General features: G+C 48.8%; 1 protein-coding gene across 1 annotated transcript in view; it reads left to right on the top strand.

Moving 5' to 3' along the window:
• The first annotated feature begins 619 nt into the window (after positions 1 to 619).
• Positions 620 to 23,931, top strand: part of svild (supervillin d) — a 29,275-nt gene continuing 5,963 nt past the window's right edge. Inside the window, exons 1-13 of the mRNA XM_037463666.2 lie at positions 620 to 980; positions 9,255 to 9,724; positions 12,421 to 12,455; positions 14,475 to 14,530; positions 16,045 to 16,127; positions 17,209 to 17,308; positions 18,293 to 18,846; positions 19,045 to 19,177; positions 22,522 to 22,669; positions 22,801 to 22,884; positions 23,100 to 23,186; positions 23,464 to 23,647; positions 23,741 to 23,913. Coding sequence (XP_037319563.2) covers positions 9,393 to 9,724; positions 12,421 to 12,455; positions 14,475 to 14,530; positions 16,045 to 16,127; positions 17,209 to 17,308; positions 18,293 to 18,846; positions 19,045 to 19,177; positions 22,522 to 22,669; positions 22,801 to 22,884; positions 23,100 to 23,186; positions 23,464 to 23,647; positions 23,741 to 23,913 — 1,969 coding nt within the window. The 5' untranslated portion in view covers positions 620 to 980; positions 9,255 to 9,392. The remainder of the gene's footprint in view (positions 981 to 9,254; positions 9,725 to 12,420; positions 12,456 to 14,474; positions 14,531 to 16,044; positions 16,128 to 17,208; positions 17,309 to 18,292; positions 18,847 to 19,044; positions 19,178 to 22,521; positions 22,670 to 22,800; positions 22,885 to 23,099; positions 23,187 to 23,463; positions 23,648 to 23,740; positions 23,914 to 23,931) is intronic.

Genomic DNA, 23,931 nt, shown 5'->3' with positions numbered 1-23,931 from the left:
ACAGCAGGGGGCACTGCAACATTAACATTGCAGTAGAGTGAGCCCTCTATCAAATGTTTGGGAGTGCATAAGCAGTCAACTGCCTTGCATTTAATTGTTTGATGTGTACAAAATAACTCACATGAAACTGAAATGTGTGTTTACGTGGTCTTTAGGTGCGATAAGTATCACATCTAAAGATAAAGAAAGGCACAGAGAATGTCAACGGAGCTATGTGACGCCTTCACGTCCAGTTGGAGCAATAGTAAGGTTAGCGAGAGGTTACAATGGGGAGAAATAGCCAACTTCAGTCCTAGTGACACAATTATTTATAATTGCAGGAACAGAACAGAAAAGAAAAGAAAAATAATTTCCTGTTGAGTTTTTTGTGATCCTCGCAATTAAGAAAACTAAATAATCAAGAAGATAATACATTTGAACACGTTTGGATGGGCTACACGCTAATCAAGTGCAGACAAAAATAGCATACTTCACAACTTCACTATTTCAAAAAAACAAAAAACGTACTATTCTTAAAACCACCTGGAATGTAGGTTATCAAAAAGAAAAAGGTGGAGCCCACATTCAGCGGAGGTACGTGAAAGCATCACCGTGCTGACTCTCCGGCCAATCAGAGTCGAGCAAGCATTTTGAGTTTTAAAGCCAGCGAGGGGGTGGAAGAGAAAAGACCTGACAGCGACCTTCACTGCCGCCTCTTCTGCAGCACCCTGCCCGGGCAGGACAAGAGTCTCCCCCCGTCAGGACGAGCACGGGAAGCACAACTTCTTCTTCAAAGAAGAAAAGCAACTTTGTTTCTTTACCCGTCCGCCGAACGTCGGTCCAGTGACGCGCTTGACGGTTACCGTTAGCACTGTCGGGAACTCTTTTCCCCACCTCCACCACCCAAAAAAAAAAAAGCCAGCGTGCACGCGCAGCACCGTGGGTCCTGTTTGCACAGCTGCTTCCTTCGAGGGGTCCCGCTGCAATCACGTCTCCAGCAGGTAACGTGAACTTTGTAATGCGTGCGCGCGCGTGGTGACCGCAAGTCACTCGTAGCCGTTTGAGGAAACGCAACATCTGCGACGTCAATGTTACGTTCCCCCCGACGAGATGCGCAGTTTCATTTGGTCACACTCGCTCTAGTCACCGTAGTTTCCTTCCTTTTTAAATACACAACTCGGGTTCTCACGGTGACGGCACAAAAAACCCGCACGTTCTACTTTGTTCAAAACCACTTGTAAAGAAAACTGAATCAGAAAGCCTGTCTGTCACTTTTATGTTTTTTTTTTTGTTCGCTCCTGTGAGGTGTTCCAGGTTACGTCATTGATTTGGCACAACGTGGCTTGTAATCAAAGTCATGTTTATCTGTGTCAGGCTGCCATGACTGTGCAAATACCTGCAAGCTGACCTGTGTGCAATGTGTGTGTGTGTGTGCACCGTGGGATGGATACGACCTGCTGGATTTCCTTTGCCATAAAGGCCACTGTTCATTTCAGTGTGGATTACCTGTCACCAGGCTGTGAATCCATTGTTCTATGAGTACTCCCTCAACTTAATCAGCATGTATCTTAAAAATGTCAATATGCAGTCAATTGTTGAAATGTATTCCCCTCTGGTTCCTCCCAGAAGTCAACCAAATTGAGGCTCCATATATCCGGCGGCGATGGTATTCGAAGCATTCCGGGCTGTACATGTTCCCCTCCGTGTGGCGTCTCGAGCGGCTCTCTGTCCCAACAGGTTCAACCCGAGCCAGCTGGTGTTGAGCAACGCACACAACGGGACCAGCGTACGCACGCCTTGACGAGAGCTCCCGCGTTTGTGGGTTCAGGCGCCAGAGCGAGGCCGCACATTGCCCGTGGTCCTTTTTGACTAATTAACAACAGCTGCTTAGTATCCGTGGTGTTTTGTTGAGAAGGCATACCTCAAAGTTGTCCGGGCGGGGAGTGGCGGCTCTCGTCACGGGCCGCCCGAAGGCCCCAAACAAAGAGACCGGTCCTCCTATACTTGTTAAGCAGAAGTGTGTGTGTGTGGGGGGGGGGGGGGGGGGGGGGGGGTGTGTGTGTGGTAAGTTTAAACATTCACCTGAACGGCCCGCGTCGCCCTGGGGCAGCGCGATGTGCACGAGGGTTCCTGCTGCAGAGACCTTCACCGTAACATCAACTTGTGATTCTTTGGTTCTTCGAGAGTGAAACTTGTGACTTTCAATTCCCCAATAGCTCACGTTACAAGCAAAATCTTATTTTTTTTTGAAAAGCTTAGTTGGTGGTCATTCACTGGACTTTTATTTTGTAGGCTCTGCTGCAGCTTTTGCCAAGCTTGTCATGAGGGTGTAAGATGGAGTGTACCTCCCACACAGAGTTGCTTCGCTGAGAAGTAATTAAAAGGGGTGTAAACAACCCTCTTGTGAAATCAGGATCGTAAATTCGATTTAAATTGGTAATAAAGGTTTTTAACTAGGCTTCACGGGGGTAAAAGACGCACAATGGTACACCCGTGGGCCCAGATCGCTTCGATTTGGATATTGTCTCACACTGGCCGTAAGCATTTTGAGGCCTAAGCTTCACCTACCTGTGTTACCCAACAGTTGAGTAACGGGCAGCCCGGCAGAACATCCCCCCCCTGTCCCCCCCCCCCCCCCCCCCCTCCCTCTCTCTGAAGGGTTTGATGCCGGCTGCACAGCCAAGAACTTCTGCTGTCCAAATATTTACGCCAGGCAGAGAGGCTCCGCGACAAAGTGAGCAACAGGAACCGTGGAGGGCTCTTCCCCCCACCCCCCCCCCCCCCGTGCTAATCTCTGCCGAGACATATTTATAAACCCGGCTAGCAGTTAGGGTGGACCACGTCCAGCTCCGTCACCGAGACGCTAACTGTGTTTGTCCTGCAGCAGCGCAGCCGGGGGCCCCACTTCAACGACGTCCCTTATTAGCCGCCGTGATGTTTGCGTTGCACGCGAAACACATGGTTTGCGCTTTCGGGCCTCCGGTTTGGTTTTTTGCGCTCGCGTAATAGTTTGCACGTGTGTGTGGCTTCTCTCCGAGCTACATCTTTGTTTTAGCTTCGAACACCGTCGTCAGCTGAAAAAAAAAGCAAGAAGTCCTTGGAGGAGAGTTTTGAGTCAGTGTCCAAAACAAGTGAGTTCATGGGCAGCTTTTCCTGTGCGTGGCAACCAGGGTTTTATTGCCTTTGTGTTGCAGAGCGTGGGCGATAGTCTCCACGTGACGTCCATTAATAAAACACCCACAAGCAAATGAATCTTTCTCGGCCATGTGTGGGGGGTCGGGGGGGGATACAGTCAAAGCAAAGCGCTGTGCACAATTTGTCTTGAATTCATCTCTACGGGACGAGTTTGCAAAGACACGATGCCAGTAAATGCTGACGGTGTATTGAAGCACCGTAGAATGGGATATTTCCGTTATGACGACACTAGAAGCCAATGATCCCTCCAACAGCCACCCTTTTCACTTAAAAGGGTCTAGCTGGCAGTACAAGGTTCATACCAGTACTCAACCATAGAGGCCCACCCCCCCCCCCCCCACCCCGCCCAAGGACCCCTTTAACCCCGATCCCTCCCGCTTAGGGACATTCCAGCTGGCCAGATGGTGTCTGCTGTGTGCAGAGAGAAAAAACCCCACCAGCAGGATCCACCGGATGAGACATCCCACCCTGCTGCCCCCCCCCCCCTCCCTTTCACAGCGTGAAGTTTACATACATGTAAACTATAGTAGAATGATTGTTGCACTGCGTTTTTTTAGTTCAAGAACCAGGGAAATAAATGCTGCATCAGTGCAGCAGTAACCCACCTCCTTCAAGCTTTTAAAATAGTTGGAATCTGCTTTTGAGTGAAATAATTTAAGGCTCGCGGTGTTGCTCGGATGAGGCAATGCCGTGTGCACGAGGGAGTGCAACAAAGGGTAGCGATCGGTGTGAGGGTGGGGGCTTTAACTGCAGCCAGTACAGTACTTCTGTCCCATCAAAAACCCTGCGTGGGTGTTGGTTTGAGGCCGACTTTAGCTCTTGAAAAGGGTTCCAACGTAGCGCCGTGTGTTTGCCTGTATGCGAGTATCCATGAATGCGATCCTCTATAAAGATAAAGCCCTGCAAACCCCGCCCTTCCCTCTCCACACTCCAGCTTCCATGATTGCAGCCTTGTTGTCTGTGTGTGTGTCTCTCTGTCGGCCTGTTATTGTGATTCTCCAGATGCGTGACTGCGTGCACAGTGTGTGTGTGTGTGTGTCTGCTTGTTTACCTTCCCGTACGTCACGTTTTAATGGCTCCTTTCTGAATGCGGCTGACAGACAGCCGGAAGGCTCGGACAAAGAGCTAGCCTGTAAAAATACAAAGTAAAGGGAGGAAAACGCAGAATGTCCTCCGGGTTAAAGGGGCATCGCTTCACTGGTTTTTGAAGGACATGGGCCGCCGTCGTCCCCCTCGAGATAACAAAAGGTCTCAAGGAGGGAGGGCAGCACGCAGTCTTTGCCAAACGCTGACAATGGCGGCTCCGTACAGTTTTTACAGTGTCAGTTACTCGGGCAAAGCAGAGGGCAGGCATGAGTACCCAGGGGTTGTTATGTCAACTGCCTCTCGGGCGACTGGCTCCACTCGGCAGGACTTCTGGTAACAGGGATTTGAGGGAGTCTGTGTGAGAAAGAGAGGGGAGGGAGAGGTGGATTAGTCTCTGGCCCAGGCATTTGCCCCATCCTCCTCCTCCTCCTCCTCAGCAGCAGATCTTGTCCTCCCCCCACCCCCCTCTACCACGAGACTGGGGCCCCTCGGCACCCCGGAGACACTTGCCCTACAAAGCGATCACATCCACCCCCACAAAAGCCCGTTTTCCCCCCCCTGAATCCTTTCCATCTTCTTTCCTCTTTTCCCCGTCCGCTGATCTTTGCACTTCTCTTTGTTGCATACCCACCCTCATTCTCCTTCCTCGTGTTGTCCTCCATTCTTCTCCACCCTGCATCCTCTACGACAGTGTTTAGAAATGTTTTTTTTTTTCGGAGAATCCGGTTTTTAAGAATGACACAATTGTCTTTGCATATGCTAGCTTTTAAACGTTCTAAAAAGGATGCAATACAATACGAAACTTGTATGCTCCCTCTTTTGGCTCAAAGTTGTACTGCAAATATAAAGCTTCTGTCAAAACAATGGAAGACATTCTGTACTTAGTGACCCTTACAAAATATCCTGTGACCCAAATGTGGGTCCCGACTCGGCCGATGGGACGGACTAACTGGAATTGCTATTTTCCCCGCTCCTGACCCTACCTCACAGTTCAAAGTCAGGGGAGAGTTGAGTCATGTGAATGAGGGGCTCTGGCGGCGTTGGACAAACACACCCCTCCTGTCGGAATCATCCCTTTAAAGCCGATTGCAATTAAAACTTCAGTGTGTTCAGGCAAAGCACTTAAACCGTGTGATGAATGATTGCTTTTTAATGAGAATCACTCTGGCCACTCGGTATGTGGTTGATTGCTTAAAGAACGTGTGACATGCCCTGGTGGGCCCGACCTCAGCCGGCTTCTGATGCATTTGTTTGGTTAAAGGCCAATGCGTAATTTACAGAGTTATTGGAGACTAATGAACCGACCGTACTTGGGCCTGTCTGATTGGTCACATGACCTGGTTGCAGTCATACACACTGTACTGATCATAGGGCACACGCCTTCATGCCTCCCGCATATATTTTGGGTGAATCGTAGTCTGGTTTGTAACTCTTCTGGAGGCATGTTGATCAGAATAAAGGAAAGACTTTTTCCGCCACTCTGAGTAACGTTTCTATATTTACAGTCATTGGTGCTCCGATCTGGGAAAGTTCGTGAGCGATGTTCCACAACCAAACCTCAAAGCAAGCAAACAATACTTTTTTTTTGTGTCCGACTTCCTCGACACAGAAGACACTTCCATCTTTTGTTTTGCTCCTTGACCCCAGAGTCGCACCAAACGTTTCTTACAAATCGTTGCAATGCTCGCACAAGTTTTTACTCCCCACCCACATCCCTTCCGGCTGAATGTGTTTTGTCCCTCTGTTTGCAGAGCGCACGAAGGGAGGAAGGAGGCCTCTCTGATGTTTGCTAGAAGTTTAATGGTGGATTTTTATTTTCATTGAGTTATTTCAACACGAAAGCTTTCATGCACGTTCCTTTTGGGCCGGCGAGGTGACCGGGTCGTCGCTTTGTCTGTCCGGGCGACTTTTTATTCCGTCAAAGAAAGCCTCCACTTTCAATGCGACTCCACCGTCTGGTGTTGCCTGCATTCCTGCTGTGTCCTCCTGTGTGGACCTCTGAGTTCTGAGGCCATGGCTGTGGGGCTACAGCTCAGCCTTTAGTCTCTCAAGGTTCTGCTTTCAGTCTGACCTCTGTCCTCGGAGGACCTGTGTGACAGGTGCTGTCTTCCCATAATAAGCCCGTCGGCCCTGTAACCCACTGGGTAGATAACGACAGCAGTGCGTTGTGGGTAGCTATGAAGACATTGGCTGTGTTTTCTTTTTTTTTTTTTTTTTAGCTGGCTCGCCTTTTTGCAAATGTTCACAAAGCGTCAACGCTCCTCGTTGCACATTTCAGAATGTCTTCCAACTGCCTCTGGCGACTTCTGCTTTTGTGGTGGACTGCGTTTGTCAGCGGGCCTATTATGTAACGGCTTATAATCACTGGAGGTCTTTGCGGAGGAGTAAATATTTAAAAAAGGGGGCCTTCATGGAGCACTTAGACTTATTAGAGGAAACGATGACACTAAATCTACTGTTTTGAAAGCAGATGGGATGTCAAACGTTTTTGACCCCCCCCAACAAACATTGCGGCCCTCGAGGGTTTCGGATAATTGCCGGCTTTGCGAATTTTCCCGACCAATCGGAAGCATGACTCGGGTCAGGAAGTGACACATCAGGCCCTGGTGTTGAGGTCTTCCTCTCGTTCCGAGGAAGCGGCTCACCCCCCCCCCCCCTTCCTTCCCGAAGGTCACGAGGAGTCTTTGTTTACATGCCCGGGAGGAGCAGAAATCATATAACGCCCGCACGATTCAGCAGGAAGGACCGGGGGAACCAACCGCACGCTGAGCCGGACCGGAGCTCCTTCCTCAGAGAAAAGCATCGCCATAAGTGTGACACTGAGTGAAGAGAGTTTGTCTTCCTCTTCCTCCTCAATACAAGCACATTAGAGCGCATCCAGAGCCTCTCGTTGCGTTTAAAAAAAACAAATGACCATAAACAGGTAAAGACCCTGGGGGGGGTTTGGCAGCGCAAAGTTCTCGATGTCTGATAGGGATTATAATTGTTCTCGTGTGACTAATAACTGTTGCTTCAAATAACACGAGCTGCTTCCAAACAAAGCAGGCTCGATGTTCTGGGTCTCCACGGAGCGGCTTCGGCGCACCGTTTAGAAACTCCTTTTATAGGTGGTGACCCGGGCAAATTATGTAAGCGTGAGCAGAGTACTCTGAAATACACATCCCAGCTCAGGATCGCTTTTTTTTTTTTTTTTTTTTTTGCCTTCATAAGGCAATTCACAGACCGTGAAGGGACAGGCGGTAAAAAAAAAACCCAAAGCAGGTCCGATTAAACACGTCTGCGTCATGCTGTGATGAGGAGAAAGGCCGCTGCCTCTGTGTTAGAACTGTTACACGTTTTATTTCATGTTACTCACAACCAAAGCAGACCTCATCCTGAGCCACCCATTGATTTTATGCCTGCGTGTTTGATTGGCCATTTGTTTTTTCATACCGTACGGGGACTTTCTCTTGACATCTGATCCTGGTTTAAAATGTCCTAGTGTGTTGTCTGGCTCAGTTTAATGGGCTATGGATACATGTGACTGCTTTACCTGGGATAATCTGTGCTCGGTGCTCCTTTTGTTATTTCAACAAAACCGATGTAGAACTCCTTTCCCACACTTTCCCCGAGTGAAGGCGTCTCCGGCCTCAAACCGGGAGAGGACGGCGTGTGATCGTCCTGCAGAGGTCCATTTTATGGTAGGACTCAATTTAAACTTAGACAAGGGAGGCACTGTTTAGCCAAACACTATTATGTCAGGTGGAGGAGGAATGGTGGAGGTCAAGGTGATGACTTACATGTATACTTATTTTTTTTTTTTAAGGGGACAACGAGCCCCCACCATTTGTTTTATGACCCAGCAGGTGGTCGGCCCAGGACTTTTACAGTGGTTCAAATTTATTGCACCTCATGATCAGAATCAGACTTTCTATTCCCTCTGGTCTTCACCTTCCCTCGTTGCTAACGTTGTCCAGACACGGGACTTTTCATCTATATTCCGCCCCCACCACTGTTCCCGGCCATAAATGTGAGACGTATAATGTGCTAAATGCCCTGTCATTTTGAGGGTTTCCATGGTCTCCTTCAAACCCGCTCCTCTAATATAAATATGCCTCCATGTATCCTTTCTGACCTTGGACTAAAGCCCCAAAGCATCGTCAGTGCACTGAGAGAAATGTCCGTGGAAAAGTGCCTGTGTTTGGTTCAGAAACGTTGGACGTGAGTTTTATTACTGCCCTTGACGGCCGGCCATGCTTTTTAATGCGAGCGCAGTTTTCAGACCTCTGCATCTGAGCCATACGTGTGGTTTTTCTGCTCTGTGTGAATACTTAATGGAACCAAAAATGAGCCCAACTTTCTGATCTTTTCTTTATTTCTTTACCTCCTAAATTGTTTTTGAAAAGCTATTTAAAGGCTCACGTTGTTTATGGGGCTAAGACAGGGAAGCAGAAGCTGGGGCCTGCAGCATGCATCGGACTCCAGTCCATCAGTGTCATAAAAACACAACCACACTTGAGCGGGGGCCATTTAAAGTTTCTGCTGCTTTTTGTTCGTGGTAAAACATCCCCACCCTTATGAGGTGGGATTATGTTGAAGAGGTGATTGGCCCTGGCACTAAGCCTCTAATAAGTCCGGAATGAAATGGGATGAAGATGTTATTTGATCTGTTTTTCACTTCTTCTCCTCCCTTTCGAGTCGTGGGGAAACGGAGCTCAATGCGAGTGTCTCGCCGCGGTGGTCGGCTTCCTTTGAGCTAGGCTGACATCATTCTCAGTGTGTGTGTGTGTGTGTGTGTGTTTATGTGGTGAGTGAGTGGGGGGGGGGGGGGGGGCGTTGTTAGCCGGGGCAGGGCTTGGCTCGCGGCACCACAGCTGAGCCAGTTTCCTATGAAAGCTGGAGAAGTGCAGGCATGGCTCGGCCCACGGCTCCTCGTCGGTTTCCAGCGCCTGTCATCCGATATTGTCCTCCCGAGATCGTGACGCATTAACGATGCCTTCTTCTCTCGTTCGCAGCACTGGGATGATTTTAACGGAGTGAGACGCCGCTGTACAGGGGAGATCTACAAGAACGCCGACCTACCCATCCCCGCTTCTTGGGGGGGGGGGGGGGGGGTGCTGACGTAGCAACTTGGTAACCGCCCCGAACTGAATATGGACGGAATAGGGACGCTGCAGAGCTTGGCCCCCGAGACCAAGGCCGAGCGGATTGCGAGGTACAAGGCGGAGAGGAGGAGGGAGCTCGCCGAGCGCTACGGCACCGCCGACGAGGCCGCCTCCAGATACGTCCGCAGGGACAGGAAGGTCGCAGACGCAGCGGAAACCAAGGAGAAGGCAAACCATGAGGATAACGGATCCGAGCAAACGCCCTCCAGGAGGGGCTACCGGAACAAAGTGACGGAGGAGGCCGCTCTCTCCGGAGCGGACGCGTCGGCGTCCGGTGAATCGGAAGCGGTCTCCTCGGCGAAGGAGTCCACTCATCTGAGGTGAGTTCATCATGAAGAGAGGAGGACGTGGTCAACAACCGGGCAGTCAAAGCAGCCCGGGCATCGAGACTCACAAGGCCGTAAAGTAGAACCAGGGGCTTAGGTTGCTATAAATGTATCTTTGCAGCATTACTACAGGACTTACTTCAGTAAGCCAGTTTAAACTGGGAGCACAATGTTTCCATCCCAACAACTCGTAGCTCTTTTTTTCCTGAGGGATCCCTTTGTTTAGAGGACGTGTCCAGTCTAGCTGGTGGAGATGAGGCTCCTAATGGGAGAAGAGGAGGCAAATCGCCTGCTCATTTGGAAAACACCTCCTATCTCCCGTTTGAAGTAAACACGGCCGCTAACATTTCCAAAATTGGCCATGTGTGCTTAGCAGGGGACGGCCTCGCTTGTTTTGTTTTGGCTGTGGTGACATCCTGCTTTTTGCTCCACCTGAACCTGAGCCTCTTGGTGTCCTCGCTCAGCGGTTGTCCAGGAATGTTCATCTGAGATCTTTGTGCATAGATGAAGTGAGAAAAAAAACAACACACACAAAAACATGTTTGAGCCGCAATGGAGCCGGGATCCTGCCCCAAACAGCCAGACGTGTCTCCTCTTGAAAAACCTCCTTGGGGGGGGGGGAGAACTGTGATGGACAGAGTGCCGGTAGGGGGGGGGGGGGAAGATAGCTGTGCGCGATGGATGTTGTGTATTATGGACGAAGGCATGTGTTGCAACCCGACTTGCAAAAGCAATGCGGCGGCGTGTTTCAGCAGATCTCACACATGAAGTGTTTTGACTTGATCGTCTCCTGATGGCGACGCTTTTTATACGCATGTGTTTTGCTTTAATGTCAAACATGCATTGAAGTGCACAATTTAGTACCGAAAGTGTCTCATTATAGAATATGTCAAAGCTTCGTCTGGTTTCGTTCAATGCGCAAGAAATTGCGTCGGTCTCAGCCCAGCTAAAAAAAAAATATATAGTATCTGCCAAAATACAGTCATGCACAAAGTTATGCAGAGCATTTTTAAACACAGAAGGCAGGGGAGAAACGGGTCAGCGTGTTCTTCAGGCATGCCTGTCACTCTAGCTGCTAATCTCGTTCTCTTTGTTATGACGCCGCGTCGTCGTGATTCGCCTTCAATTCCAGAAGGAAGTTTGAGTTGTCTTACAAATGATCAGAAATTATATATTGAACAGTATACCATGTTTAAGACTCCTGGTCGACTTGAAACGGCTTCATGCAACGTAGGCGACATGTTGGCGCCTGTCTGTTACAGGATTGGGAAAGAGGAAACTGGATCTCAGCTGTTGCATCAATTTAACGATGCAATCACCTGTCAAAGAATGCTCTCCTTTTGTCAAGTCAAAACATTTCCATTAATCACTCTTAAGAAAGTACAAATTTTGATTTGCTATCAAAGTACATAACTTGTAACCTGTGGAGCAAATCTGTGGGGAATTGGTTCAACCAAGCCTTGGATAAGTAATGTTTGTTTTTCATCACTTTAATTACTACACCAAATGCAATAAATCTTCTGGTGTGTCATTTTTAGGATCACCTCTACATCACAAAGCTGCTCTGAGGCCTGACAAGACCTTCAATGGCAGCCAAATATGTTTACAGTAATGGACTGCTTTGTAGAAATTACTTTTCAACACGGTTTTGGGACTCAGACGTGACACCGGTCCAAAAAAACAACGCCACCATTATAAAAGTCCAGTCTAAAGGGTCCAGGTTACTCCATTAGCGGTGCAACATTATGAAAAATAGCATTCCATGTCACAAAACAACCCAAACTCCACAATCATTAATAAAGCATCTGTTTAAGGTCTCAATGCATCGCAGCTTTATTCATGTTTGCTGTAATATTTGATGCCCTGCAGTTTTTTTTTTTTCAAAGCTGCTAATTCATCCTCCATAATCCATGAATCACTGGCTCACGGCGCTGCGTGTTTGCGCTTTGATAAATAACAGTAACGGTTTACACGGATCAAAAATGGATCTGACTGTTTAGCCAATACAGAGCCTTATAAAAAGAAAATGACTGATTCATTGATCCTATTTCCGGTGGGTCTAATTTTCCCAATTAGTCATTTTCCAACCAGCTCGATATCAATGTGCTCCTGAGTGGAACATAACGAGAGTTCGATAACGACAGACGGCGGTTCGGCCTGATTGGTTTCGGGTGACGGAGAAATGTGACATCGACTCCACTCCAGCCCAGACGCCCAAACCAGCACATCAGCTTGGGGTCAGCTCCCCTGCCTCTGTGACCTCTGACCCCCAACCCCCCCCAAGCTCCCAGATGTCCACCAGGAGTCTCCATTGTGTTAAAAGCCGGTCGGTTACATCATCGCTGCTACCCCCCCCCCCCCCCCCCCCCCAGGCAGCTGCTGTCCCCAGCCTTACTTAACGCCCCTCACTCAGAGACGATTGGGGGGGGGGGGGGGCGCTGGTGTATCTTTGGCGACGCAGGGCCGATGGTTGGAAGATGCACGACACGCGCGGCGCAGCAAGGCTCTGTCTGCAGCTCCGCTGATCCGCTGGGTCGTATTTTACTGTTTAATGTGGCTTGAGCGTACATTTGGGGATCGTAGTTGCGTAGGGAAGACTTAATACTCTCATTTTTCTGTCATCACCTCACCGTGTTAGAGTGACCTCATTATTCTCTTCTCCCCCCCCCCTCTCTCTCCCTCTCCCCTAGTCTGCTGGAGACCGATGACACGGAGGAACCAAAGGGTAAGAGGAACTCTCCACTTTCACTGCTCTCACTCGAGCTCTCTCTATTACTCTGCGTTGGCTGAGGCTCATTGCTGATGTCAGATATCCTACCTGGTTAATAGAGGCTGGATGTTTAATACACTGCCACTCAGGAGGGGGGGGGGGGAGGGAAACGAATCTGCGAGTCTGCCTGTCGCCAGTGTTTCTGTTCCGTGGCCTCGTGCCGTCTCACCCACCATTGGTGGTTTGCCTGCTCGGCTGTGTCTGTCTGTCTGTCTGTCTCCTTACGTATGAGCGTGTGAACCCTCGACTGCTTACGAAACCGAAAGAGAGAGGTCATAGGAAGGTCGGGGGTATCGGAAACTCGTGCGTGTGTGTGTGTAAACAATGTAAACTTGACCTAGTGAATCAGGAAGTGTGTTGACCACGTCGAAGTGATTCTCACATTCAATCCAAACCGTATATGTGTATTCATGCAGAGGGACGGGGTAAAGAAACACTCTAGTTACTTACTAGTTAATATTAACATGTTGCATTTCAAATGGAGGCTTTCTCCATGTTCATGTGCACAGTATGCATCAGTAGTATAGCAGAGCATGATTATTTTATTTTAGTGCTTACTCACTCTTATGTGAAGCTGCATCGGTTTTACCCCCTTGTCTTTGGGTCCGACGTACGATGTGAGAAACATAAAACACCAGCACACAGGACAGAAAGGAAGTCAGTGAATGGCTAATTGCCTGCCCACTGTTGGAAATGATATTCGGTGAATGACCTCTCGTATTTCTGGAAGAAGAGATTTAAAAAATTGGTCCTAGAAAAGAACTGAGATGCAGAAAGAGGAACAAAGAGCTGTCAGTGTTCATCTGTAATTGAGAGGTGTGCGTGCGTGCGTGTGTGTGTGTGTGTGTGTGTGTGTGTGTGTGTGTGTGTGTGTGTAGGCAGTGCACACACATGGCTGATGAGCTTCCTGGTCCCAGCTGGAAGACGATCCAGTGCTCTCAGCCAGAACGCCTCTCGTGACGTCAAAACATCATGCCGGTTTGATGACGTCCTCAAGGGGGCGCTGGCTAATATTGCCAATGCGCAATAGACTCCATCGGCCCTTGGAGTATGCCATCCGATGAGCTCTCAGCAGCTGAACTCGAACGAGACTAATGAAAACACTTGATGAAAAGCCATTGAACTCAAGTGGAGTGTCTTTTTTTTTTTCAAATGTCATCTCTTGAGTTTTATCCTTTTTACTTTCAGACGTTGGATGGATGCTTATGTAAAAAAAGATTTGGCGTGAATTCAAAAGTGAAGAGAGTGCCGTCCTCGGGGAATCCCCGGTCTGCACTGTGTCACCATCTGAACTAAATCATGTTGAACCCCGCAGGGCAGAAGCAGCTCGGCTCTTTTTCTATTGGAAATGGGAAGTTTGCCAGGATTCGTTTGGTGGTTTTCTTTAGAGGTGGAACAATTTTTGCAAGAAATGTCTCATTGTCCAGGCAATAAAAACTGATTTAGAGTTTGGATTTGAGTGTGCTGACTTAAGATATTTGTGCTGTCTTGGAATATCATTAGATTTAATTGTGTCATTTAGAAGGTTATTTTCTCTGGACTGTTCTGGATTAGACAATTCGTCATAAAAGTTGCCTCATTAAAGTATGCACTGGATTTCTTCATCTCAAAACTTTTAACTCTCAAGTTTACCTCCGTGTTGGAATGCACTCCTGGTGCGTCGAGGGAAACGTCGTTTTTACATTCCTTTTCTCCTGATCCAGAGGAAGCAGCACATATAAACCCTCTCAGCTTTTCCATCTTCCCTCACGTTTCGAGCCGTGCTCGGCCTTTTCGTGCGTAACTCTATCCCGTATTTAGAAAAGTCGAGCGTATTGTTTGTCTGACCTCACAGTCGCACGTTGTGAAACACCGGACGCAGACTGTCGACCTTCTGAGGCGACGCGGCGATCGCACGACACCAAAGTTCAAAATGTCCTCTCGCCGTCGTGTCCTTTGTCAACCACACATGTTTTGCGTGTCTCTCCTTTGCAGTTGACGAGAAGCCCGTGGACTCCGCCACAAGGACGCCAAAGATGTCTCTTTACAAGGTACGGTATTTTAGGTCCATCCTCCAAGTGTGTGTGTGTGTAATCAACTCATGAAGGATCCCTTTTTTTTTTTCAGTCTCCCGTTAAATCTTTCCAGCTGATCTATTCCCAGCAGCTGGTGTTTGCCTCAGCCCCCCCCCCCCCCCCCCCCCACCCCCCACTGGATCTTTGCTCCATTAATAACAAATTGATCTGTTCCACACAGCACCGAGCTGCCCCGCACCTGGACGCACACTTTGCCAATGACATGACTTCACATACACACACACACACACACACGTAGCTTGTGGAGGTCTCAAAGCGACAGCTTGGAAGCCGGAGTTTAGAGATCCAACAGATCCATCCGGGAACAAAAGCTCGATGGTGCTCCCGACCCTGTGGGAGATGTACACGTGTGCTTAGAAAGTGAATCGGCCTTTCCCAGGCCGCTTTGGTTTCAGAGGTGGTTAGGGTTCATGGTATCTGATGCAAATAGCTGATCTAACTTTGCCTTCTCAGGACAGCAGTGCCAAGGTTTGGCCAAGTGAACCCAGATGGCAGCAAAACCTGCCGGGAAAACCCAGCACAATCACACAAATCCCACAATCGCACAAATTTGGGGTTTTTTTGCATCCTTTTTTGTTTGGAAAAGCGCTTTTGTGATTTTCACCCGTCTCACTTGATAGTCATCGGCGGCGACGGATGGCCCTCCGCTGTCTTCCCTTTGCCCTTATCACTCATTTCTCCTCCGCGATCCCTGTCGACAGCCGGTGAGTCAGAGTCTCCGGCCGCCGGGACGGAGGCCCGTGTTGCACAATGTCTGCTCTGCAGCAGAGATGAAGGCAATAATACGCGTACATGTCGACTTCTGGAGAAAAGGCAAAGCCCAGGTGTGTCCTAAATGTCCCAGGGATATAAAATCATGTTTTTCTGCCCGGGGGAGGGGGGAACAAAGTCCCTTCTTGCTGGTAGCGGAGCATGAGTGCGTTTTACAGAGGCCCCTGACGCTCTGAGCTTTGCTGTGTCACCCTGTGAGAGGAGAGTGGTGGAGCTCCGGTGCTCGGCGAGCAGCTGGCGATCCTCTGGTCTTCATGTCGCACACGCGTCTCACACAGCTGGATCGTCTTGCACTGGAGGCTACATGTTTGGAAAAAGCCTTCAAGCGCACCTACGCACAGGGTGCACCTTTCAGGGACGTGGGAAAGGATCCACGTGTGCAGGTTCATAAATTTGATGAGGGAGAAGGAGCTGTTATTTCAAGGTAGATGAGGTTTACCTATTCAGATTAGATTTTTGTTGTTGTGTCAAACACAAATTTTAAAGTAGTTTGCACAAACCGCAGCGTTGGCATGAATACAACCCTGGCATTTCAAGGGTTAAGTGCTCTGCTTAGGTGTATGGGTGGAGCCCCATTCATTCATTCATTCACTCCCCCTTATCAGAGTTTGTTGTTTCACAGCAAGTGTAGGGCGTAAGCAGAGTTCCTTGCAAATCCCAACCTTTTAGGCCACGGCCGCCCTTCTATCTGCCCGTAGGACCGGAAGGGGTCGGGGGATGGAGGCGGCTCGCGACGCGCCAACGACAGGATGAGCAGCGGCGAAGAGGACTCCTCCACCAGGTGAGGTTTTCAACTTGGAAAACGGGCTGTTCTGTGTTTCACACGCTTGAGTAATAGATGCCGAGGTCTGCTGTACAATACGTATGTGACAACGCGAGCAGATAGAGCAAATCCACACACACACACGCACAGGTTACACACCGATTGGGAGGTTGTCAAATGTGAACCGCTGCAGAGATAAACCAGACAAACCTGCAGAGCTTGCCCTTTAATAGCACACATACACACGCACACATGCATGCATGAACACACAAGCAGGGCTACACAGGTAGTCATGGTGATGCAAACCAAACTAGGCTGAACTTTAGAGCTGCAGCAGAAAGAGAGAACCTTTTACTTTGCACCTTAACCACTGGAGAATTCGTATGTTTGATCATCTATGAGAAATGTGTGTGTGTGTGGACATGTGTGATAGTTTAAAGGTTCAAGTAGCATAAGCTCATTGGGTTTTTGTTTGGACTTTTGACCTGACCGATAAACTGCTTTCAGTTTAGAGCTCAGTCAACAGTGATGTCAGTACATTTGACTGTTTGCAAAAGGGCTCAGCCTTGGACAAAAGGAGAATGATGGCAAAGAGAAAACAACAATGCTCGGAGAAATGAGGTGCAGCAGGAGTGGTTGTGTCCAAGCATCGCTGCCTTTCAAGGGTCAAATAGACTGAGATGATTGTGGTTACTTGGCAAGTTCAGTGTCTTTACCATCATGCTGGCTTAGTCCATTGAGGTGACGGGTCAGCAACGTTTCTTGGCTTTGGCAACACGGTTTGTTTGTGAAGATCGAGGGAAACCACATGTTCTGCAGTTGTGTGGATGTATACTTTGGCAGGAGCTTTCCTCAAATACCCTCATTAAGACAAATGGCACACTGTTATGTGCCTGACTACAAGATGTATTAATAATAGAAGACGTGGTGGTGACAGCAGACTAATGAGTGTTACATGTGTTTGTGGTTTGCATTCACCTTGCAGCCAGCTCTTTCCTGAAATTCCATTATGTTCTTACTGAATCGCTTTTTACATCAAATATGTACGAGAATTTTTTCTGTTTCCATAATCTTCATCTTCTTGTCGCTCATATTTCAGCCTTCCCAAAAGTGAAAGCAAGTTAATGGATGGGAAAGAAGCCCCAGATGAAGCTCCATGGAAGGAGCCGCATGAAAATGCTTCCACTGTCGAAGAAAAGGTCTGTATTTTTGTTTCCATTGGATACATTACGTTTTCTATTTTCTTTTTAATGGCCCCTGGTTTCCATAACTCAATAGGCTGAAATATAAAAGTCATCTCGCTGGATCGTATCTCGGAAAGATCATCATTTTGAACCGCGTGCGAGCCGATTCCAAAACGCTTACCCACCTTAACGTTGGCTTTCTTACCTCTGCGTCTGGTTTAGATCAGATTAATATATATATATATTTTTAAGCGCAGTACAAATTGACTTGTAGAATGTATTTCATGTCGCTGAACACACACACACCCGCTCAACCTTTTTACTCATTTGAATGACATGTGATTTTGTCACTTAGATCTTCACATGGTATTAAGATATGTTCACTTATTTTATACCTAACACCATTGCCTCCGTGCTCTTGTACACGCCAGCGTCTTTGATTTAAGAGGGCAACCTTGTTGCGTCACCCTCACACACCCAGCTGGCCCACAAACGGCCCCTTCCTTAATCTCCTCCGAAATCGGCACTCCCGTATGACCTTTGACCCGTTGTCAGTAGGACGTCTGCCGTTGCTGCAGCTGCTGCTGCCGCGTCTCCTCTGCAGCGTTTTACACCCAACAAAGGGAGTGTTTTAGAATGGGTCATTTTGTGGTTGTGTTCACGATTCTTTTTAAATGCATTGTGCGTTGCGACAGCCTTAAAGCCGTTAAGATTTTGTGTTCGCTCAGAATACTCAAAGCTTGTGTCTCAACTTTACAACTTGGCTCGTTTCTTGTTTTCTTTGGGGGGAAAAAAAACACAAACACGAGTGACATCCCAAACAAGTCCAACTGATCGTATCTTAATTCTTCCTGATTCCAGTCCGTGTTTGTGTTTTTTTTGCTGTTTGTGTGGAAACTGAACCCATAATCGAGGGCCATTGAAAACTCCCAACTTTTCCCGCTCTTATATACATTTTATGGCCGATGGTTTCTCTCTCTTTCTCCCTCTGCACATCAGCCTTCCAGCCTGCTCTCACACGGAGCTCTCCCCCACGGCAAGAACAGAGACGCCTCCCCGCCTCCCTCTCCTCCCTCTCCTCCCTGCCAGCTGGCCTCGCTGCAGCGCCAGGACTCCGGGTCTCGGGGCATCAGGGGAATCCTAAAGAAAAGCCGCTCCACCAGCATGGAGTCGGACCACAGCGAGGGCTCGGCGCCGGACTGCGCGCCAGCCCGACCAACCGGAGTCACCCTCAGCCACCCAGAGAGTGGGGGGGAGATGGAGGAGGAGGAGGAGGATGAAGAGATTGAGGAGGAGGAGGAGGAAAATGAGGAGGTCAATGGGGGGAATGACAGAGAGGATGAGTCCTTAACAGACGGAGGAGGCTTCAGCATCGACCAACGACAGGGAGAGGAAAGCAGCAGCAGCAGCAGCAGCAGCGGCGGCGGGAGCTTCGAGGCGATGCGGAGTCCGTCGCCCGACGAGAGCCTCGGGAGGACGTCCTCTGTGTCCGAGGACGTGGAGGAACTGGAGAGCAGTCTGGATGGAAGCCAGGGCTCCTCGCTCAAACAGAGGTCATTCAACGTACACACACACACACACACAGCGGTGTTATAAGCAGCCATAGTTGTTTCCAAGCAAAGAGAATTTGCAAATCAAGAAGCGCACTTTAAATCCATTTGACACCCGGAGTCGAGGCTCCACTTGGCGAACGTAGGTGGGACAGTTTGTCTTAACGGGGAAAGAACCAACGCGCCCTTTGCCGTCTTCAGGTTGGCAGAATTCTCTAGTGACGGCGAGAAGAAGGACGGGCCGAAGACGCCCAAGGCATCCGAGTTGGTCCACACTTCGCTGGCCGATCGCTTCGGCAAGCTCCAACACGCCGAAAACGCCTGGATGAAAAAGGTAGGCTTTTGCTTCCCTTGTTGTGGCGTTTATAGTTTTGTTTCGCGAGTCGTTAATTACTACGAATAGTAGCTTTACCAGACAGGAGTTGGAGTGCACTGTTTTCACTTCACTTTGTGAGTGAGTGAGAGAGAGAGAGAGAACGATTTGACTGCAGACACATTTCTCCCCTTGCTGAATCAGCTTATTTCCTCCGACTTGTTGCCATTGCATTAGGATGTGAGGTTAGGAGGGCTTAAAGGGCGGGGGCAGGGAGGGGGGGCAGCAGATTTGGGAGTGGTGACGGCTAAGCCCAGAGATCCAGGGCTTAGCCGACCTCCTAAAGAGAAAGAGAGACACGCCTCTTACCCCTTGTGAAAATAAAATCCTACACCGTGTCCAAACACCTGCAAACCTTCCGAGCTAATGCCCGCTTTCCTTTTGTTTGTTTCTGCCCTCTCTCCTCCTCTCCCCCCCCCCCCCCCCCCCGTCCGCGGAGCACAAACAATAAGCAATTGTTCCTTTTATACACTTGCACAGACGCATATAAACATCCACGTCATCCAGTTTTACAGGGGTCAACATTGAGGGAGTTTAATGTTTTACACATGCTAAGATAACTGATGCGTTTTGAAAGTGGTGATAGAAGCGCATGCCGGTTTCTTCATGCTCTCTACTGTTCAAACAACACGCTCCAGCTGACTTTTAATGTGGAAAAACGGCATAATTGTCACATGGATATCCCCAAAGCCGTCAATACTGCACCCACAGTTTGACATGATGTCATGTTTATTCATGGGGAGAATGCGTTGGTTTATTGTCCGTCCATATCAATGATCCTCTCGGGGGGGATTTCTGGTTTTGGGCTCGTCCTTCGGGCCAAGGATGAGCTAACCTTCGAATAAATCCACTCTTAGTCTGGAAGAAGCCACTTAATAACTAAGTACAGACAGCAGTTGGGGGGAAAAAAAAACAAAAAAAACACTGACTCAATTAAATACTGAGAGCGGATGTCCTTTCCGTTTGAGCGCTTTCTTCGCCATGATAAGTCACCCGCAGTCCAAACTGCGCCCCTAATCGCTCGCAGGCAGGAGAGACGGCGAGCTGGTGTCCAACGTGTCAGAGCTTTTTCTTTCTTTCATGCGTCTATTCTGGTCACGTCTCTCTCTCTCTCTCTCTCTCTCTCTCTCTCCCGTCTCTCGAGGAAAGGCCGCCCGGTTTGTCATCTGATCTCGAAACATCGGCCAATCCGCAGCAGATGTTGTTGCTGTTTGGTCGATACGTGGGAGACCAGGGAATGCAACGCGCCACACCAATCGACCAGCTCCAGATGTTTCCTGTTAGGCCCGCTTAGCTGTTCTCTGCCTCACAGCTGTGTCGTAAAGAGAGTCCTGTCAATTGAAATCGAAGAGGGTCGGTTTTGTTTTAAAATAATTATGGTTCATTGTTATAATCATCCATCAATTAACACGTCACTATGTGACGTACGTCAAACTTTTTAGATCCATTCTTACGACTAAACCATGAGGCTAGTTTCATACTGTGGTGCTTTTAATATTTGCTGTTTGCCTTCTGCATTTCCCTCTTCCTGTCTCTCCCATCCTCCCGAACTTGGTGCCAGGCTTTAAATGACCCGTCTCATCATTAGTCTTCCAGCTGTTGCAGCCTTGTGTCGCACCGGCTCATTTTTCTCTCCTTATCTCCTTTTGCTACTTCCCCCTCCTCCTTCAAACCCTCCTCTCCAGTTTTCCTCTGTCCTCACCTGCGGACTATACCCCTTTCTTTGACTTTGCCACCCGCTTGTCGGCCTTTCCCAGCCCCTTTCAGGTGAGTGCGCGTGTGCATTTGTTCATTATGTGCCTCATTGCATGGCCTCTACTCCTCCACCTGTGCTCTGGACAACTTCCCACGCACCCTGTGAATTCCCGCTGATGAATCAGAGCTGTCGACACCCTCCGCCGTTGGTGCATGAATGTGTGGTTCAGCGGGCCCCCAGCCGGTCGATATCCGTGTCAGAGGTTTGGCTGATGTGCTGCCTGCACCGCGCAGTGAGAGCTGAGAGAAAAAAAAAAAAAATGGTTTCCTGTGGGGCTCCTCGCTCCCCTCCTCTCGAGGGTCCCGTCAGGCCAAGGTACTTCCCCTCTCTGATGGACTCCAGAGATGAGCTGCTAGTTAAAGGGGCTGTGCGAGAATGCCTTTTTGACCGTGCGGGATGACAGATGTTTGCGTTTGAGTATTAAATAGTTTAAAGTACTAAAAGAGGCTCCGCATGTCAGGATAATATTTCATATTCTTATGTTATGAGAGTGCTCAGCCTGCACTGTTCCGACCCAGTGAGCCGTCTCGGTGTGGACGCCAGTGGGATTAAATGCGTTTCTTTGAACAGGCTGGTGTTTGACCCCTCCGTGCAACGTGTTTCACATTAAAGTACCAGCAAGCTGCAAGTGCTGGACAGACAGACGGAGGGAGGGTGTCACGTCTTGTGATATGAGTGGAATACGGCATGTGCCACATAGGATTCCTTTTTGATTTTTTTTTATTGTTTTTTGTTGTATGCCAGTGCATGAGTTAATAACTTAAAGCCCTCCTTATATCACATTTCCAGGTAAACGAGAAAGAAAGAAATGTGATGCTATTCAGACAACCGACACAGGCCTGGAGGTTCACCTATAGAAAGCCCATTTGGAATGTTTTGTACCATAACTTTTCTTCATGCTGAACAGATAAGATTATCTGCTCTGAATGTTTCTGCGGTGGAGTCATACAGCCCTCCTGTGTGCATATCGTGGTGCATTACACCCGGTGAAGGGCTCATTATAAGCGAAGGGATAACGGGTGGCAGCCAGTAAAAGCTCTGCAGGGGCTGTAAAACGCTTAAAATATTTATTAGCAGAATATCATTAGTTGCTTTAAAACCTCCTGCAGTCCAGTGGGACTGGTGGGGGGGGGGGGGGGGCTGTAAAGCTCTGCTAATTTATTTTTAATGGTGGAGTTCAGGTGCAAAAATGGCCACAGGAGTAAATCACGCTCTAGTGAATAGCTGTTGAAAGATGGCTTCAGTACAGTGTATTTGTCAGGAACTCCATATTCTTTGTGTTTTTGCTGGAAGTAGGAACCTTTTGGCGCTTGCTCTTTATGGGAGAAGCCACGCTGTTCTAGAAATGAATAAGAAACCAATTATATGTTTCAAAACTCTCAAATGAATTTCTCGTCTTCCTTCAGCATCTCTTGACCACTTTGTGCTCACCATTGATTACTCTGCTGTGTCCGTAACTGTTGCTGTGTGACACATGCATAGAAGGTAGGGTGCTTCCTTTTTTTTTTTTTTTTTTTTTTTTATAATAAAAGCGTCAATGTTCCTACAGAAATCCAGCGTGGAGGTGGGGCCCAAGACGTCTCTGGCAGACCGCATGAAGGTCCTCAAAGACAAGGAGGAGCAGTGGAAAAGCAAAGGCAAAGGAGCCGCCAACGACTCGGTCCAGTTCACCGTGGCGGGACGCATGGCGAGGAAAGGTGTGTCCGCTCTGCGTGAACTGACTACGTTTTGCATTTCTCGTAATGCCACCTTTTTAAGCTAAAACCAACCATCCTGAAGGTGATGGTGTGAGTTGCAGCCCTAAAGGTTGCCCTTGGTTTCCCTGCAGGTCTTGTTACAGACACCGGAAAGGAAGACTCGACCCTCATCCCCCTCAAGAAGTCTAACGCCACGCCTGTGAAGCCGCTGGAAGGTAGAGGTCGCTTCCCTTCAACGTTCCATCGGCGTGGGAATCATTCAGTTAATCACTTACAGCAGATGTCTGAGATCTTTTCTCTGTATTTCTACCTGAATCTTTTGGCCACATAAGGTTCTGCTTAGTCCAGATGACAGATTTAAACCATGACAGCACTGTGTACCTTATCACAATGTTTTGTACTGTATCCTCCCTTTTTCACCGCTCGATAGAAATCTCCAGTAGAAGCGATGTCAAGGTGGAAGGAGATAAAAGGCTCGACAAGCTGGAGTCTTTCCTCGACAAGCTACACAATAAAGGTACCATGCACCCATTTGTTGCTCCACACAAGACAATATTTAGATGAGTATTGACTGTTTGAAGAGGATCTGTTACACATGTATGTGCACATGGGTGTGAATTTCCCCCTTAACTCTCTTTTGCTGACTCGTAGACATAGTGGATACTTGACAGTGCAGATAAGCATGTTGCAGATGAGCCCTCGAGCCCACAGGATATCCCAAAACATTTTACACATGTCCGAGTCACCTCTTCACCTTCCATCCTTCCCGCTTCCTGCCACGCTGGGGCGTTCAGGCGTGAGCAAAAGCAAGACTTCCACCGTGGAGGTGACGGCCGAGACGGAGAAAGAGGTGATGACCCTGGACGACGAGGAGACCTTCGGTAACTTCTACAAATCCATGTCACCGTCGACGCTCCACGACTCCGGTGTGGTTTTGACGGCGGAGGACCTCAGCCAGATTCCTGCCGACTCACCAAAGTTAGTTCACGTAAATGTGTCCCTGGGGTTGCTTTAAAAAACAAGTCATGTAAATTTTAAAACCGCCACTGTGTTGTGCACGCACGTCTTTAGACTCACCTCGTCCGTAGCGGAACACAAGCGAGCAGTGCGACCAAACCGAAGGAACCAGGGCTCCAGGAACCCTCTGCGGGCTCTGGCCGCCCGCAATGACCTCCGCCAGGTCTACACTGAGCAGAGGCTCAACGTGGCCTCACTGGAGACCAAGAGGATCCAAGTGGAGAGGAGTAAGACAGCTATCTGAC

The sequence above is a fragment of the Pungitius pungitius genome, chromosome 21 (assembly GCF_949316345.1).
Source record: "Pungitius pungitius chromosome 21, fPunPun2.1, whole genome shotgun sequence".
Classification (NCBI taxonomy): domain Eukaryota; kingdom Metazoa; phylum Chordata; class Actinopteri; order Perciformes; family Gasterosteidae; genus Pungitius; species Pungitius pungitius.
The sequence above is the reverse complement of the archived record's forward strand: the minus strand, read 5'-3'. Positions and strand labels throughout refer to the sequence as shown.